This window comes from Capsella rubella, unplaced genomic scaffold, assembly GCF_000375325.1.
Source record: "Capsella rubella cultivar Monte Gargano unplaced genomic scaffold, Caprub1_0 scaffold_6, whole genome shotgun sequence".
NCBI lineage: Eukaryota > Viridiplantae > Streptophyta > Magnoliopsida > Brassicales > Brassicaceae > Capsella > Capsella rubella.
This window is the reverse complement of record NW_006238918.1, coordinates 8,769,388-8,786,613: the sequence shown is the minus strand read 5'-3', so window position 1 is coordinate 8,786,613 and position 17,226 is coordinate 8,769,388. Positions and strand designations below refer to the sequence as shown.

The 17,226-nt window shown below is 33.5% G+C and overlaps 2 protein-coding genes across 2 annotated transcripts; both read right to left on the bottom strand.

Moving 5' to 3' along the window:
* Window positions 1-596: 596 nt before the first annotated feature.
* On the bottom strand, window positions 597-4,238 carry LOC17883425 (F-box protein At5g25290). Its single transcript, XM_023780005.1, is given in 3 exon segments — window positions 597-772; window positions 3,283-3,775; window positions 3,777-4,238. Coding segments are annotated over 3 exon segments (1,131 nt in total).
* Window positions 4,239-9,428: 5,190 nt separating this feature from the next.
* On the bottom strand, window positions 9,429-10,620 carry LOC17882725 (putative protein TPRXL). The gene has a single exon (XM_023781150.1). It carries the CDS (start codon window positions 10,515-10,517, stop codon window positions 9,873-9,875), a length of 645 nt encoding a protein of 214 aa, XP_023636918.1. The 5' UTR covers window positions 10,518-10,620; the 3' UTR covers window positions 9,429-9,872.
* Between the last annotated feature and the right edge of the window lie 6,606 nt (window positions 10,621-17,226).

Here is a 17,226-nt window from a genome sequence, read left to right as displayed (position 1 = left end):
CAACAATGGCCTCTGCTTTTGTCGTCCTTGTTCCTTAAGTAAAGAAGAGAACAAAATAAAGTGAAGAAGAGATACATAAAACGACTCCGTTTAGTTAAAACGATACCGTTTTACAAAAACTATTCAAAACGGGCCAGCCCGTTAAAGAAGTACATAATTTTATTGAAAAAAAGGCTTTCACAAAAACCTCAAAATTCATGGTTTTTAATTTATTTTAAATTTGGATAAACCAAATGAAAAACTAGTTTCCCTAATATTTAGGTGGATTCATTATTTCGTGTAAAATCTTATATAATTTAAAATTATATTCTCAATATAAAAACTAATGAACATTCAAAGTGTAAGACTCTATGATACAAATTCTGAATTAGTTAGTTTTTTTGGTTTTTTATTTTGTATATATGTTCATAGGTTATGGCTTAAAACTCTATGAGGAGATGACTTGATTTGTGATCATGCATAAAATTTGTGAAAAAATCTTCTAATTTTGAAAAGAAAAAAGATAAGGCCAAAAAATCTTCTATTCTAAAAAGAAAGGAGTAATAGAAGATAGAAAATGGAGTAATCTCTCAAGAAAAGAAAAAAACAAATCAAGATCATGATGACGGGAGAAACCACCAAGCATCTGTGAGCCTAATGTTGGAGAGACCAGGGAAGCGTTTGCTCCTCTTTGTTACAAGGTTAAACACACATATGTCCAGGTATGAAGGTTCCAAGCTACCTTTACAAGCACGGTCACAACGGGTGAAATAAATGGAGTTTGGTTCGATACTGTCAAGAAACCTTATGTTCCATCGAAGGAGGCCTAGCATAGAGCATTTCAAATGGCGTTTTGCCATTAAGCACCGCAGTCGGAGTACGATTAATCAAATAGCCAGCGGTGAGAGCACAAAAACTCCAAAATTTTACCGGTAAATCTGCTTGAAAACGTAGAGCACGAGCAACGTTGAGAATGTGTCGATGTTTACGCTCAACACGACCATTTTGTTGGGGAGTTCCAACACATGATGTCTCATGTATTATGCCTTTTTCCCGGAAATAACCACTAAGACTTATAAACTCGGATCCGTTGTCACTACGGACTGTTTTGATTTTTGTATCAAATTGATGCTCAACAAGAGAGACAAAATCACGTAGAGAAGACGAAGCATGAGCCTTAGATGGTAACAAATAAATCCACACTGCACGGGAATAATCATCCACAATAGTAAGAAAAAATCTTGAACCACAAACCGCCGTTGTCCTATAAGGACCCCATAAATCGCAATGAATTAATTCAAAAACCACTGACGTCTTATTAATACTCAAAGGAAAAGCATCCCGTGTTTGTTTTGCACGAATACAAATGTCACAAGACTTTGAATCAAAAACAGAACTAGTAGAACGAGTAGATAACTTCAGCATGTCCATTGCTTTAGATGAGGGATGTCCCAAACGACGATGCCACATATCATTGGTTTGCTGGTCCATGGTTTGCGTAACCGCTGCGGTCTCCACTTCTCTAAAGAAATACAATCCATGCAACTGCTCACCGGCTCCAATCAGCATCTGTGTGATGCGGTCCTGGACAACACAAATTTTGTCAGATATCTGGAAGATACAACCCCTATCCCTAGTGAGCTGAGAGACTGATATAAGATGACATTGGAGACCATCCACAAAGAACACATTCAACAATTGCAGCTTAGAACCCAAACAAACGCTGCCCTTTTTATTAGACACAGTAAACCGTCCATCTGGTAGCTTGATATAAACCGGAGGCATATCACATACTTCAACTAGAAAATCAATGCTTCCCGTCATATGATTAGAAGCTCCTGTATCAATAACCCAAGATTCGATAAGATACTTACCCGAGAGACGATCATGAGTAGACAAATTCCTCTCTTCAAGCATCTTCCTTAACGAACCCCATTCTTGGTTAGTGAGACCAATAATTCCGGCCTGGTCAGACTCCGTAAGGACCGAATGTGCAGCAGCTGGAGGAGTAGAAACGGTCACTTGATTCGCATGAGCCGGTTTAGGTGACGGTAACAATGGTCCACGACGATCAACCGATTGACCAGAAGAACCACCCGGTTGTGTAGAAGGAAGCTTCGAAGTATTAGATCGTGGACGGTCACCCCACCACCATGGATAGCCAATCTTCCGGAAGCAATTGTCAGCAAGATGGCCTTTACGACCACATCTCGTACACACTGCATTAGGATCCCGAACATGTGGTGTAGAGCTTTGATGAGGACGAGTATGTGTTTGGACAGCAAAGCTAACTCCTTCATTACGTTCGTCCAACAATCGACTAGCTCGCTTGGATTCCTCATCTTGAGTAACCACTTGGTATGCCTCATCCAGCGACGGCAAAGGATCACGAGAGAGCAATGAAGACTTGACAGCGCCAAAGTGAGTCTCGTCTAAGCCCATGAGAAACTGATGGAGCTTATCCTCTTCACGTTCTCGAGAAATTTCTTCTACAGTTTTTGCTCGCTGGAAATCTGAGAGACTTGTCCACAATTTCGTGAGTTTGCCATAATACGCCTCCACTGCCGTACCCTTTTGTTGACAATTCGCGAGCTCCGTTTTGAGACGTTGAACTCTTTGTCCATTTTTCACCGAGAAACGCTTTTGTATATGCGTCCACAAGTCATGAGCCACTTCATGATGAGACAAGGAGCTACTCAAATCCGGAGCCACTGTAAGCTTAATCCACGAAACAACCATAGCATTATTCGCCCACCAATCTTCAATATCTTCAGAATCATCACTTGGTTTCGGGATCGAACCATCCGCAAAACCAAACTTCTTTCTCGCACGCAGAGCCAAACGTAAATTCAGTGCCCACTCATCATAGTTAGGACCACGTAACTGCGGCTGCGAGATGATAGATCCAGGGTTATCCCCTGATGAGAGATCATAGGGGTCAATTCGCCGACGTGACGATTCCAATCGAGTAGTCGTCATAGTCAAAGCCGATTTAGAAGAGGAGTCTTCTGTCATCGTTGTAGAACACGTATATTGATAGAGAGATCAAAAATACAAAGGTCAAAAGAAGGAAGAAATTGAGAACAGAGATTTGAGGAGAAAGGATCGTATAACCTATAATAGGTTTAGCTCTGATACCATGTCAAGAAACCTAATTTGTATAAAGGTTGTCTTATTGATATTCACTTAAGGCTGTGCCTTATATACATATGACATAACCTAATTACAGAGAATGTATATTGTTAAACTATACACTAACAATCCCCTTATTACATATGAGTCCCTATATTCCCCAATAGATACCAAGAGTATGGTAAGCAGGAACGGTGATACCCAAATCTAGAATCAAGGCCTCATCACCTAGAGAATGTACCTTAACAAGCGAACTCGAGTTAGTACTAGAATGATCCTTTTTGTACAAATGGAAGACTCTATGCCTTGTTGCTTCGTAAAAGATGATCACCACTAACAAAAGCTCTCCTGATGTTGTAACAACAATCTTATTTCTAAATGTTGTATCATAATAATCACCATGACGACATGGGGAATAAAATGGCATTATGGTAACATCATTCTCGGTCAATTCTTTGAAACCTTCTTGTCTAGACAAATCCAGTTTTTGAATGAATGGACTGTTCAATGATAGGTAAAGACTATCACCACCACCTTGGAGTATTGTATCAGATTCGACTATTGACACCAAGCGTCTTGGAATGCTACGGTAATGATCTTCCCCGTTCTTGCAAACGGCTATGTACTTGATGTCAACGTACCACACAACAATGTACTCTTCTTCTTTTTTTATCATTTACCCACAAAAGACCTCTTAGATCTTTCGCATTCTTGAAGTCATTATCTCCTACTCGTTCAAGACTATAGTGACCACTCTTCATTGACTCTAGAGGTGGGAGATGGATCTTTCTCTCGCTAAACAAATCTATGATATAGAGATTGGATTTAGAATCAAGAACCAAGAACCAGTTACCTGAATTTGCCAAGAACCGGATCCCTGAAAAGTCTCTTTTCGTTTTGTAAACCCTAGCTTCATCAGGGTTATATAGAGCACAAACATCATTCTCTGGAAACAGAATCAGCCATGGTGATCTGTTTTTTTTAGGCAACGTTTGTTTCGAACACGAATACCAATTCGAAGACACGATCTTAGCGCGGTGGAAATCGATAAAAGTTAAACGTTTGAACACAGATCTTAATATGTCCATAGGAAGCTCCGACCAAAGGCTAGAATTAGGAGTCTCCATGTTTTCTTCGTTTCTACAAAAAATAAATATATATATATATATATATACATTGATCAGATTCAGAAGTTAAATATACATTGAGTCACAGTACCAAAAAAAAAAGTAAGAAAATGTAACTTCGGTGTCTAAGAATCACAATTCATAATTTCAACTTAACAGATCAAAGAATGCTTCATTAGCTCTGATATATCATACAAAGTAATCTTCAAAAATTTGATAAAAGGAACCATTACAATCAAAGATCATCAATCTGTTTTAACATATTTGTAAATCATGAGTGTTGTACAAACTACATGGCAATATATACTTGAGTTTTTTATCTAAATATTGTAACGCAATCGTTATATACGTACGTAAGCTTCAACTCAAACATGTAATTGTAGAACCAAGGGATTCACATATATTTCTTGATGATAAAAACCAAACCCGACTATCAAAACTTACCTCGGAACTCTTGGAACCTAAACACAGAAGAGCTCGAAGAACTCAAACTGCCTCTGCTTGTCGTACAAGTCAAGTAAAGAAGATATGCCTAGAAAAAAGACTAAAATCCCTAATTTTTAAACGAGATCGTGTTGGGCCAGCCCGTTTATGCACTTTCAAACAAGTTGTGTGAGTTTCGTGGACAAGACTCCAACTATTGTTTTTTTTTTTCGTTTTCTTTAATCTGTGTATGGACAGAGAATATCAAAATGTAAATCTGTTGTTGCTGAGATCAAGTTCTTTGAACAGAATCAAGGGTTTCAAACAAAGAAGCCTAGGGTTTACAAAACGAAGAAGCCTAAGGCCTCTCTCGTTAATAAGAAGCCCAATGGAGTCTCTACTTTTCGACAAATTTTGTCATGATAGATGTTTGTTCTTATTTGATATAATTTTGTAAGGACATGTATATTAAAATTTATCAATAAAATGGTGTGCCGTAGTGATCAAACGCTATACCATTGATGCCATGGGTTCGGGAGTGTATATTAGGCATTACCTCAATCTCTTAATGTGCACTAGATGATGATGGGAAACAAAGTGATAAATTCACGAGATATATTGGGTTCGTCGAGGTGATGTACAAGCATGGTGACAAACTCTATTAGCAATGTGGGCTAACTAATCCCAAAGATATAATTGGTTCGTCAAAGTTATGGACCAACACGGTGACAAACTCCATCAATTGGATTCTTATTATTTTTCTTGGGCTTACTTCATTAGATGAGAACAGTGTCATATATGAAAAAGTGAGTCATATACATGAAAAAGAGTTCTAAAACTTGTAACGAATAAAACCTTAAAAGTGAATGCTTCCAAAAATGAAAAATCGTAAAAAACATTCAAAAAGGATTTGACATTTGGTTGAAGAGTTTGGCCAAAACCCAAAACAAAAACACAACACAAAAACAGAAAACCTTATCTCCTTGTGGTCTCGTCAGGGACATTACCATGTGGTGTCATAAAACTGTTGTGGCTTGGTGGGTCATTGAGTCCTATCTCCTATCACATCTCCCCAAGACCCCAACGCCTCTATCTTTGTCACATAGACCTAATAAATTTGATTTTTGCTTTGCTTTGTTTGGATAAATCATAAAGTGCATGAATGTATGATAGAACAAAGAAACAAAAGACATTATCCGATCAGTTTCTTCTTCATCTTTATCTCTTTTTTTTAATCCTAGAGTATACTATAGACATCCATTATATATAAATATTCAAAATTCTGATGATAACAATTGTTGACGAAATTGATAGCAACGTCAATATAGATTAGTAGGCTACAAAAAACCTTAGCATTTTGAATACTTTTTTAATAAGAGAGAATCTTTTTCTAATAATTTAATGGGTTAAAATAGTAGTTGCTTAGTTTGTGATGAGCTGTTTTCGAGTGGATGAGAAATTGATAGCCTCCTCCACTATTATATACATCATTGTATTGATTCTTGTTTATCTTCAAAACTCCATTTTTTTTTCTTAGAAAAAACGATTTGTCAGTTTTATAAAAGAAGATAGAATCTCTAACTATGTCTTGTCTTAGAGTTTTGTGTTTGATATGGTTAAAGAAGGTCTACTAGTTTTGTTTTCACGAAGATATCATCTTGAATATGGCATGTGAGTAACGAAACTGTGTCCTACAAAACCCATGTTTGTGTAAACGAACGTGTGAGACCTAGCATGATATGAACACGAACCACGCAACATTGGATGAGTAACTCTCTAAGAAATGGTGAGTTTGGTGGACAAATAGTCATCAACGATCATGTATTATTAGAATAGTAGTGAGGACCAGTTGTATATAAAACTTAGAGGAGACGATTTTAGCAAAGTTTCAACTCAAAGATAGAAAGGCGAAAGCAAAAGTGAGAGAGACCCACAAATAATGGAGCTAGCATCTTATATAATTTTTATATTTTTTCATATAGCATTCATATAAATATAATGGTCCAGGCTACACAACTACAAAGCTCATCTCTTACGGTTTGGCTTTGTTAGGAGTTTGGTTGGACCTTATTACAAATATCTTATCTTGCAAACAACTCTTTTATGTCGATCGATAATGATTACATCATATGTAAAAACAAAAAAAAAACGATTGATTACATCTTATAATATTGAAATTAAAAGTCTTGATAACATTTTCTATTATTGTATTTATCCTGATATTAGTTTAAGATAAGATTGATAGCTTTGTTTGAATACATATCGGATCGTGAAATTGTATAACTAGTTTGTTCCAAATACTAGAGTTATGTTATTTTCTAATTTCATCAATAAACTTGTGACAGCTTCCACTTAATTTTCACATCCGCACAAATGATACATTTATCTAAAAAGCAATTAACAATCAATTGGAAAAATTGGATCAAATAATATATTGGTACAAATAATCAATCAATATATTAATGAATATTTTTAGTCATCAAAAGTTCATAAAATACTATGAAAAATATATTAGAATATACTTTTACATCATAAGTTTCAATATTTACAGTAATAAAATATATTAAAAATACTTAACTTGATATCTAATGTATTAATTAGTTAAACATTAGGCCAAATCAAGTATCAAATTATATACTTCTTAACAAATTATAGCTAATGATTAAATATTAAAATGCTATCACTATTTCCTTTTTTGTGATTGACCCAACCGATCTTATAAACATCATCAAAAACTTATATCATTAAATTATCTTGCCCAAATTTTGTAACATTACTATTCAAAGTTATGGCTGCATGTACAAAAGACATCTAATACATCATAGTTATCAGGATACCTTCCACGACCGAGTACGTTAATCCACGAACACGTTACTGACAATCGGTCTGACGGATAAGCACTAGAGATTAAAGCCTTAAATGAATGTATATCTTAGAAAACTAAAAAATTAGTCTATCATGATTTTATGTAGATTCCATAAAATTTAGAAAAATCAGATTTTAGAAGATTTTACTAATTCGTTTCTAGAATCCAAAAAATAATTTTTAATGGTTTTCTAACAAATATTACGTGGTCTTTCTTATTATTATTTTTATTTTTTATATTTTTAAAATTTTTAAAATTTTTCAAAAACTAAAATCTACAACAAAAACTAGAAAAACCAAAACTCAAAAGCTAAAAACCAAAAACTAAAAGTTAAAATCCATTTAAAAACTACAAAACATTGATGGGATAAGAAAACCTAAAGAAATTACTTGCTAACTAAAGACAACTTCCCATTGCAAAAAGTTTGTCGCCAAATGCAAAAAGTGTCAATCTATAGTATAAATATAAGCTACCGTCAAAGTTTTGAAGAATGTGACTGACGGATGATTTCCTTAGTGCATATGATCTCGGAATTGAAACTAACGCATTAGAGTAGTTATTCTCAATGTTTTATTTTTAATGATATTATATAATTTGTATATAACTTAGGATGTATTGTTCATAATATCATTCAAATTTTTAGTTACCATGTAGTATGACATTATGTTCAATAGTTGGATCTGTTCGAGCAGATAAACATATAATAAATAGAAAACTTTTTTTCGTATCTAAGTTTAAAGTTCTTTTTTTTTATGCATGATTTTTTTGTGGTTCCCAATTATCAGTATAAATTTTTTTGTTATAGATGATGCATTTTTTGTAAACAAAATTACTATCATTAAACCGAATCGTTAACCTAGTAACGATGGATAATGCATTTTTGTGGTTTATATTACTAGTATCACAATTCGGTTGTGAAGCTAGTAATATAACACGTAATTCGGTTTATATTACTAGTATGAAATTTTGTTCAATTACGTATCTAGGTTAATATTATTAAACCAAATTAACAAAAAGGTGCATCATCCATCATGTAACGTGGAGAAAAGGTTTACTTATAGAACCTAGTACGTAGAGATTACGATACTATTATATATCAATATAAGTGTATTGATTTATCAACTAAACTAATCACCTTTAACTTTAATCTCTCGAAGATAATGAAGCCGTAGTAATCTTTTTTTTTTTTCTCCATTTCTTGTTTCTTTCTTTTAAATTTCAATTTCATCCTCTACCTGTCCTTTTCTCAAATATACCCCCGGAGAATCTTTCACTTTCCTAATTTACCCTCAAAAGATTCATCATTTACCACTTCAGTCATCTCTCGAGAGCCTATTCTTCTTTGAATCTTTCACCACATTTAAACCTCAAATTCATTTTTAGGAACCTAAACCCAAAGATTCACACAACTTCTATATATGTCCACAAGAATCTTTTTTTTTTTCACTTTTCCAATATGGTCTGAATCCTTCACATCATTATGTTAGCTTAAACCTTAATAATCGATTTAAGGAATCACATTTCACAAATTTGGTTCCAAATCCTCCTCTCGTAACGTGTTTCAGGTGGTTTGATATTTTTTTCTCTCAAGTTCAATTTTCATTTTTTCTCAAAGTCCAAAGTTGAACGTAACGGTTAGTGTAAGTAACGTTCTTCTCCACATCGTACGAAACCTGAAAAACAAAACTAAAAACCAAACAAAACAGATCATACGTTTTTCAAAAAAAAAAAAAATAACGAAAATATAAATCGAAAACACATACCTGACACGACGAACGACACATACCTGGGAATTATAACGGAACGGAACGCACAAACGGAACGTACACGACGACGACGACGGTGGTTAACGGCGAACGGAACGGGTCAACGGAGAATGGAGAACGTTGACTTGAAACGGAACAGTGAAGGCAAGGCAAAACGATGGAAAGTGAAGAATTGCAACAAAAAAAAATTGAATTGCTACTAAGTCCTTTTCCAGATTTTAATTACCCAATTCGTCACTATACTATTTTTCCAATTTCTTTTTTTAGATACTTTCGACTTTGCGAAATTTGTTTACTCTGCTTCAATAAGCAATATGTGGTTATGTACAAATGCATCATCATCATCATCATCATCCTTCAACCCAACTAAACAAAAACGGTGTCGTTTCCCTTTCACCGTTTTTACAAAACTCAGCTCCGATTTCGACTCGTTCATGGCAGATCTGAGAATATTCCCTCGCCGCCGTGGATCTTGATGGGATCTCTAAAGCTCATCCAGAAACGAATATTTTTTTTCCTGTGGCCCGATTTCAAAAAACAAGAACAAACCTGAAAACAACCAGAGATTTTTTTTTTTCCTTATAGATCTTCTGCTTTTGACATGGACGCGAGTCTGCTACGGCGAGGCTCATACGCAGCTCGTCTCTTGAGTTGATGTGACGACGGTCGTATCAACGTGGTTAAAGCTCTTCTCACCCATTCACCTTCGACACCACCGATTCTCACCAGCGAATTCGTCATAGCAGATCTACGCATATTCAAACTATTCGTCGGATACGCCGCCGCGCCTTGACCGTGAGGATTCGCTACGTTTTTGTGAAGACTACACCGGAACGAACCGGGATGCGTCGTCGGAGAACACATACATCTCCTCCTCGAATCCGGGATCTTATGATTGCTTTGCTTATTAGACGAAACGGCGATGGATCGGTTTGGTGATATAGATCTGTTATCGATCGAATAACGAAACGATTGCGTCATCGGAGCTGATGTGAAGAGATTCACACGCGTCGGGGAAGCAGATCTGTGGTGGTTGTTGTTCTGATTGCGGCTGCTGAAAAACGCCGTCGACGGAGACGAGAAACTCGAGCTTGTGGAAGAAGCGAAACCTGAAGACGACGATGAACCGTTTGAGTAAACGCCGCAGAATCGTCCCGACGGTGATTTGGAACGGAGCGCATGTCCTCCGTTTGATCTGGTTGTTCTAGAAGATGTAATCGCCATTGAAGAAGCTTCCAGAAGAAGATTTGAAGAAATGAGAATTTTGAAGAAGGCTCTCTCTCTTTAAAGTGTCCCCTAAGGGTGATTGGTTCGGCAAACCTAGCGAGTCTCAGAAGGAGAATATATAGCTAGAAGAAGATGGATGGCAATTTACGTAATTATCGAGAAAGTGCGTGACCTTTTTCGTGTTTTAGTTGAAACTTATGTGCTGTGGTTAACTAACTTAACCATAGTTAAGTGAAGATGGGTTTGGGATCTCAACTTGCCGTATCGAAAAGAATCGGATTCTGATCTAACGGCTGAGACTGAGTCTCAAGGAAGTGCTTTTGTGGGCATTTGCAATGGCTGCCACGTAAGCTTGTTGGGGAAACGGTCAGCTTGGGATTTACGAATGTACCCTGACATAGATGTCAATATTTACGGGATTTGCCATTGTCTATTGGTTTTGATTTTTTTTGTTTGGTCGACCTATATTGGTTTTGATTTGATAATGTATAATATATAGTTTTATGATTTTATAAGATCTTACCAATATGTACATTAAATAACTATTGCTTTTTTTGTTTGTTTTATTGTTTAACTTTTGTTCTGTTATTTTAAACCATGTTTAGTGAACGATATTAAACCAGAATAGGTTACTTAGCATTTGTTAGATAAACCACTTCTATTCTACACAACAAAAATTTACTAATAGTGATTTTTTTCATTGGAGGAATTTTTTTTATCCACTGGAAAATGTATAAGAATAAATAATGAGCATAAAATAATATTTTTTGTGATATGTTTTACGAGTATGAAGTTGTATGTTTTGGTTTTAGTTTTTTGCAACAACAAAAATTTCCAAATATGTGAAATTTCCTATATTTAATATGATAAAATTGATTATTAAAAATCATAATAAAAAGAATGAAATATGATATGTAGTAATTGGAATCAAATATAACCGTTTTTGCATCAAATCATTTAGAGTTAAATTCTCACAAAACTTCTTAAACAAGTCAAATTTAGCATTTTGTGATATGTTTTCGGAAATTGTTAATTTGCAATTTGATAACAGAAAAATATAAATAATATGCTAATTTCTATACTTAATAAGATAAAACCGACCATATATATTATCTATAAATAACTCAAAATACATTGCATGATATGTAAGTTTTAATTGGAATCAAAAACAGAGAATATTTTTCATCAAAGAACAGAGGATCTCAAACTCGTTTAGAGTTTAGATTCGCACCAAACTTGGAGAAGCAAATCAACTTTAGCATATAAAAAAAAAAAACTAAAACTAAAACCAAAACATACAAGTTGAAAAAGGAATAAAATCTACTTAGCTAGTTTTATATTTACGTTAATTACAAAAGTAGGGTTTATAAATTATAATGCATGTTTAAATTGACTAAAAGTACTTCTAGGTGCTAGGATCATTTGAGAGCATATGCTTGAGCTTCCTAAATTCGTCATATGTTTAACATGAATAAAACTTAGAACAGTGCCTAATTCATAGTCTACATAACAAATTAAAAGCCTCTTTTTGGTGTTTTATTTTTCTACGGTCAATTTATATAAACGAATCATTTGAAAAATATTGTCTCTAAACATAAACTTTACGAATAATAGTTAATTATTAGCATCCCTTCTCCAACAAGAAGAAACACAAAGAATACGAATCATTGACAAAATATTCAAAACTTATGTGCTTCATAATATATAGTGCTGTCGACATTTTTTTTTTTTTTGGCCGACGAACCTTTTTAACGTGTTTACATGAATTGCTTGTTTAACGTATATTCATATTTTGTCGTCAACGTATGACCCCTAACATATATAGAACAACAATAAAAACAAGAATATTAGTAAGTCGGTAAAATGATGACACAATCTATATATTCAAACAAAGTAAAATGTCTATATGATATCAACACAATCTATGTTCATTTCGTATTTGATGCAAACCCTAATATTAATTACCCAATTGTTTTATAGTGTAATAAGTTATATAGAGTTGACTATAGGCCTATAGCAATATGTGGAGGAAGTGGTCATAACAACTCATTGCCTTGAGCAACATAATATTTTTGTTTAGAAACTTACAACGTAACGTCGTGCATTGACTAGTATGAAAATTTTAACTTACAACGTTATGTTGCAATATGGAGACAAAGACGTACGAAGTTTCCCGCAGCCAAAATACGTGTGTACGACTTTGCTGACTTTGAACGAAATTACTTTTGATGTTTTCTTTTATGAATGTTCCATTTATACTTTGATTAGTTTCATCACTATCATAATTTATATCTTATGAAAAGAATCTTACTATTGTTAGAAAAATGCACCCTTCTTGCCTCAGTTTATTAAATTTAAATACCTCTAAGAAAGTAAACTTATTCCTTTGTAATTGATTCATTAAATGCTCAATAATGACGTGTTTAGAGAATATTTAAAACTAAAATGTAAAAGATTAGTAGTAGTGGTATAGAAGTTTATATATGTGAGAGTGATGAGCACATAAATGCACATGGTGATGGTGAGATGAAGTGATGATAATGTTCCCAGCTGTGAGGGGAGCGTGACTTGAACACAATTATGTGTCAGCCTGTCAGAGATTGATTTTTAGTAGTAGTCGCAGTCTCTTCTTTGCCAAAATCTATGGGAAAAATTGAATCCACTACCTTTTAACCTTAAACTCACTTAAAAAAAAAAAACCCATACATTCACTCTTTTTTTGGGCATATTAAGATTAGTGTGTTTTATATGGTTCAAAAATCTTATTGTTTTTTTCTTTAGTTTAAGAGATCGTCTTTTACCTTATTGCTTTTATCTTTAGTTTAAAGGATCGTCTTTTATCGGGTTATTTTTTATGTTTTGATTTTTCTCTTGATTTCGCTTTGTTTCTGAGAATTTTTAGCTGTTCACCGATTTCGTTTCCTTTATTTGAGCTTTAGACTCCGGAAAAATCTTTGTCTTTCATAGACTTCCATTATATTTTGAGTTGTATCCTTTCTTATTTTATTAATATATATTTACCAAACGACCAAAAAAATAACACTCACTCTTTTTTCTTTCTCGCTTTTTTAACTGTCATAAAAATATTACTTTTGTAATGTTTTATTCTCTCATCTTGTTTTGGGTAAAAGGAGTATAACACGAATAAGGTAAGGTTTTATTCTCGGGTTAACCTAGTCTATCAGTTTGCTTTAGAATTGTTTTACGTAGCCACAAAATATATTTTCAGTGAAAGGTATATATATAGAAGACAACGGTTTATTATGGCTTTTATGAAACTTTTTATTTTAAAAAAAATCTAGAATGGAGATTGATATTTTTGTCACCATATAAAAGATAACATATACAATAAATCCAAGAGGATAAAGTGTATTGCAACATTGCAAAATATCAAGAATAGTTGAAAGTGAAAAAAAACTTTAGTTGGTTTTTATATTATTTCATAATCATCTTATTTAATACTATTTTTAGGCTTTTGGTACAATATTTTTTGAAATTTTAGTGTTGTCCTTAGTTGGCTACTGTTTATTGTGGGTTAAATAAGCAGTACACTGTTACATCAGTTTGATGCACTCAGTGGATTGTTTTTGGTGGAATAGCTGAAAAAACATATCATTCGCTTTCTTAAGCATATATATATATATATATTGAGTCTGTTCGTTTGGTCGCCGCAGATACCTGCGGCAAATCTTGTTGTTCGTTTGATCGCCGTAAGTTGTGGCAGCGGGGAACACAACGTCCTGCACTTAATAATTTTGAACGTCGATTTAATCCAGCGATCAAAAGCGTTGCGTCTGCCGCCTGCGGTGACCAAACGAACACGCTCATTATTGATAGGTAAAAAAAAAGTAATTGGTGCAAGTTTGAGGTTATTACTTAGTATTTCTTTTGTATACACTTTGAAATATATGTAAAATATATATATTACAGTGAAATGAGATTACATTTTCTCTTTAGATGTATGAATCATGTAGTTTCAACAATTTCAATATACAATTTGTGGAAGTACATTAAAATTAAACTACCAATATAGTTGAACTAGTAGTATTAGATGCATTAATGTGACACCTATAAATATATTTGACCAAAACCATGAGAAACTAGAATATGTATAACGAAGCAGTTGAGAGCTTTAAACATTGCTTCAAAACTTTCCAACTGATGACTACTACTAGTCGTCTTAAAGCAAGTCTTCTAGGCCACGGAGTCAAGTCATTCGCTTTTAGACTTTTCATTATACAAATAATTAAGTTTTATGTATGATTTGTCTTCGATCAATGAATTTTTGTATTTGACTAGATTGGCCCGACTGTGAGAAAAAGCACCACAACAAATATCTTTCTAGTAGTTTTTTTATATCAAAAATAAAACAAAAACAAATATCTTTCTAGCTAGTAGGGTAACAAAAAAAAATATATTTTTTAATAGTGTGACAAACAAAAATAAATATCCTATATTAGTAGTAAAGATAAAGGTAACATGATTATAATTAAAATTTGGGAGGGATTTTAAAATGACTAAATAAAAAATGAAGTAACTGACATTATGATATTAAAAATAACCAAAACTAAATGTTGAGCAATTTAAATTCTAGAGGTTTAGAGAAATATTAATTTCAAAATAAATATATAAAATAAAAGAATACCTAGAGTGTAAAAAAATACATGAATGAATTATGAAGAATTTTTTTTTCAAAAGGAACTAAAACAAACAAATAAATATCTAAAAAATTCTATTATGTTTTTATTAAAAATCAAATTTGAATATGGGACAACACTAACCACTAACACATTACAAACTACAAACTTTGTCTAAGCTTTGTATTGTTTTTGCCACCAATCATTAATTTGCTGGCATGTTTGATTAGATTTTATATAAACCTGTTTCCTTTGGCAAATCTTGATTTGTTTATTAATCTTTAAACCTTTTTTTCGATTGATGATATTTTCCTACGACAAAGCTTTTTGCTGTTACCTCAAGCTGCCACATATCAAAACCATTACGTTCAAGTTGCTTCTACTAACGAAAGACGAAATAGTTACAAGTGTCCACATTAGTTTCATGGCGTTAAGAAAAAAAAAAATTAGAATGTACACAATTATTATATACAAATGTGGTTCACTGCACCGCACCCATTGTAACGGTTAATTCCGACGAATCTAGAAAACTTATTAATTAAACTACTAAATTAGGCTAATAAACAATGAAAGCACATAACAATGTTTTGTCATGTTGGATAAAGTTAAGAGACAAGCAAATCTTTCTTTTAAGCAAATGGCCTAACTATTAAACAATTTGACACGTATAACATCCATCAAGACACATGTATATATATCTAATTAGTGATAGGAAACTATAAATAAATAAAAAATGATTACAAAAAATATATCAATCAAATTATAGTGATTAAGTGAAAATTAAAACTAATAAATTTGGATTAGAGATAACATAATTCCGACAATGGAGTCGAGATATAACATGCGTCATGTGATTTTTATGCTCATTATTATCATCATTTTAAATTATGGAGCTAATTAGGAAGTGTTTGTACGCCACAAGATCAAATTAAAAGCTAGCATTCCAAATTGTATGACTAATGAAAAGGTGTATCCGATTCATTAAAACCTTATTATAAAAGCTAAAATATAATTATTCGTCCCAATTAAATTATCGATGATAGTACACTATATGATTTGATTAAAATACGGATCTAAATAATTAATTAATACTAATATGGTAGAGAGTGGACAATAGACTCCAGGTAAGAGATAAAGCCAATTAGGTGCGCCTAATTATTTGATTAGTGTTTACTGATAACCCAAACCCAAAGCCTCCGTTCTCGGGAGTAGTCTAATCGTATTCTCCATTAGTTTAAACATCGAAATTTGTGTATGATCCCCTCCAATATTATCAAGAATGTTACTCTTATTTATAATATATAAAACGGTTAAAATGGAAGTATTCATGAATGAATCAATATACGAAGTGTTTTTAAATGGTTTAAGTCTGATTTTTTTTTTTGTCGACCAAGTTTCATTATAAAGCCCATTACGGGAAGTTTAAAGAGTACAAATCTTAAGCCCATCACCACATTTGCATTACATAAGACTAACTAAAAAATAAACACGTGTAGGGCAGACGTGGTGATTCCGAGTAGATCCACGTATAGCTGTAACTTCATCACCGATCTGAACCAGTTCCTTGCCGGAATCTTGTTTCGTCAGCCGGAACTTCAGTATTTTCGCAGATTTCTACTCAAGATAACTTTTGATGTGTACTCATCACCTTTTGCAAAAGTTTACTGGAAGAAACTGGCTGGATTTTCTTTGTTTCCCAGAATGAAAAACTCAGTAGATGAAATGGAATATTCGTCGGAGAACTATCAAACTCGACTGGAATTCCAATTCTTCATACTCCGATTCCTTCAAACTGCATCATCTTGAAATTAATCGGCCAACGAGAACCATCACTCATAACTTTTCATATGTGGAAGAGTGTGGGTTTACCATCAATTGAACGAAATTTCAAGCACTTAGTACACAAAGATCCAACAAGCTTCCAGATTTTAACACTTCTTTTAAAAAGTGTTAACATGAAGAACAAGCAAAAGGTTATAGAAAACCGACACGGTGTCGGAGCTATATGGCCGACAATACATCGGAGATTTTAAATCCGGACAAACCGGAAGACTATAACATGAACGAAA

Excerpts from the sequence above, each read along its gene's own strand:
- LOC17882725 (XM_023781150.1), bottom strand. The coding sequence starts at position 10,517 with ATGGCGATTACATCTTCTAGAACAACCAGATCAAACGGAGGACATGCG.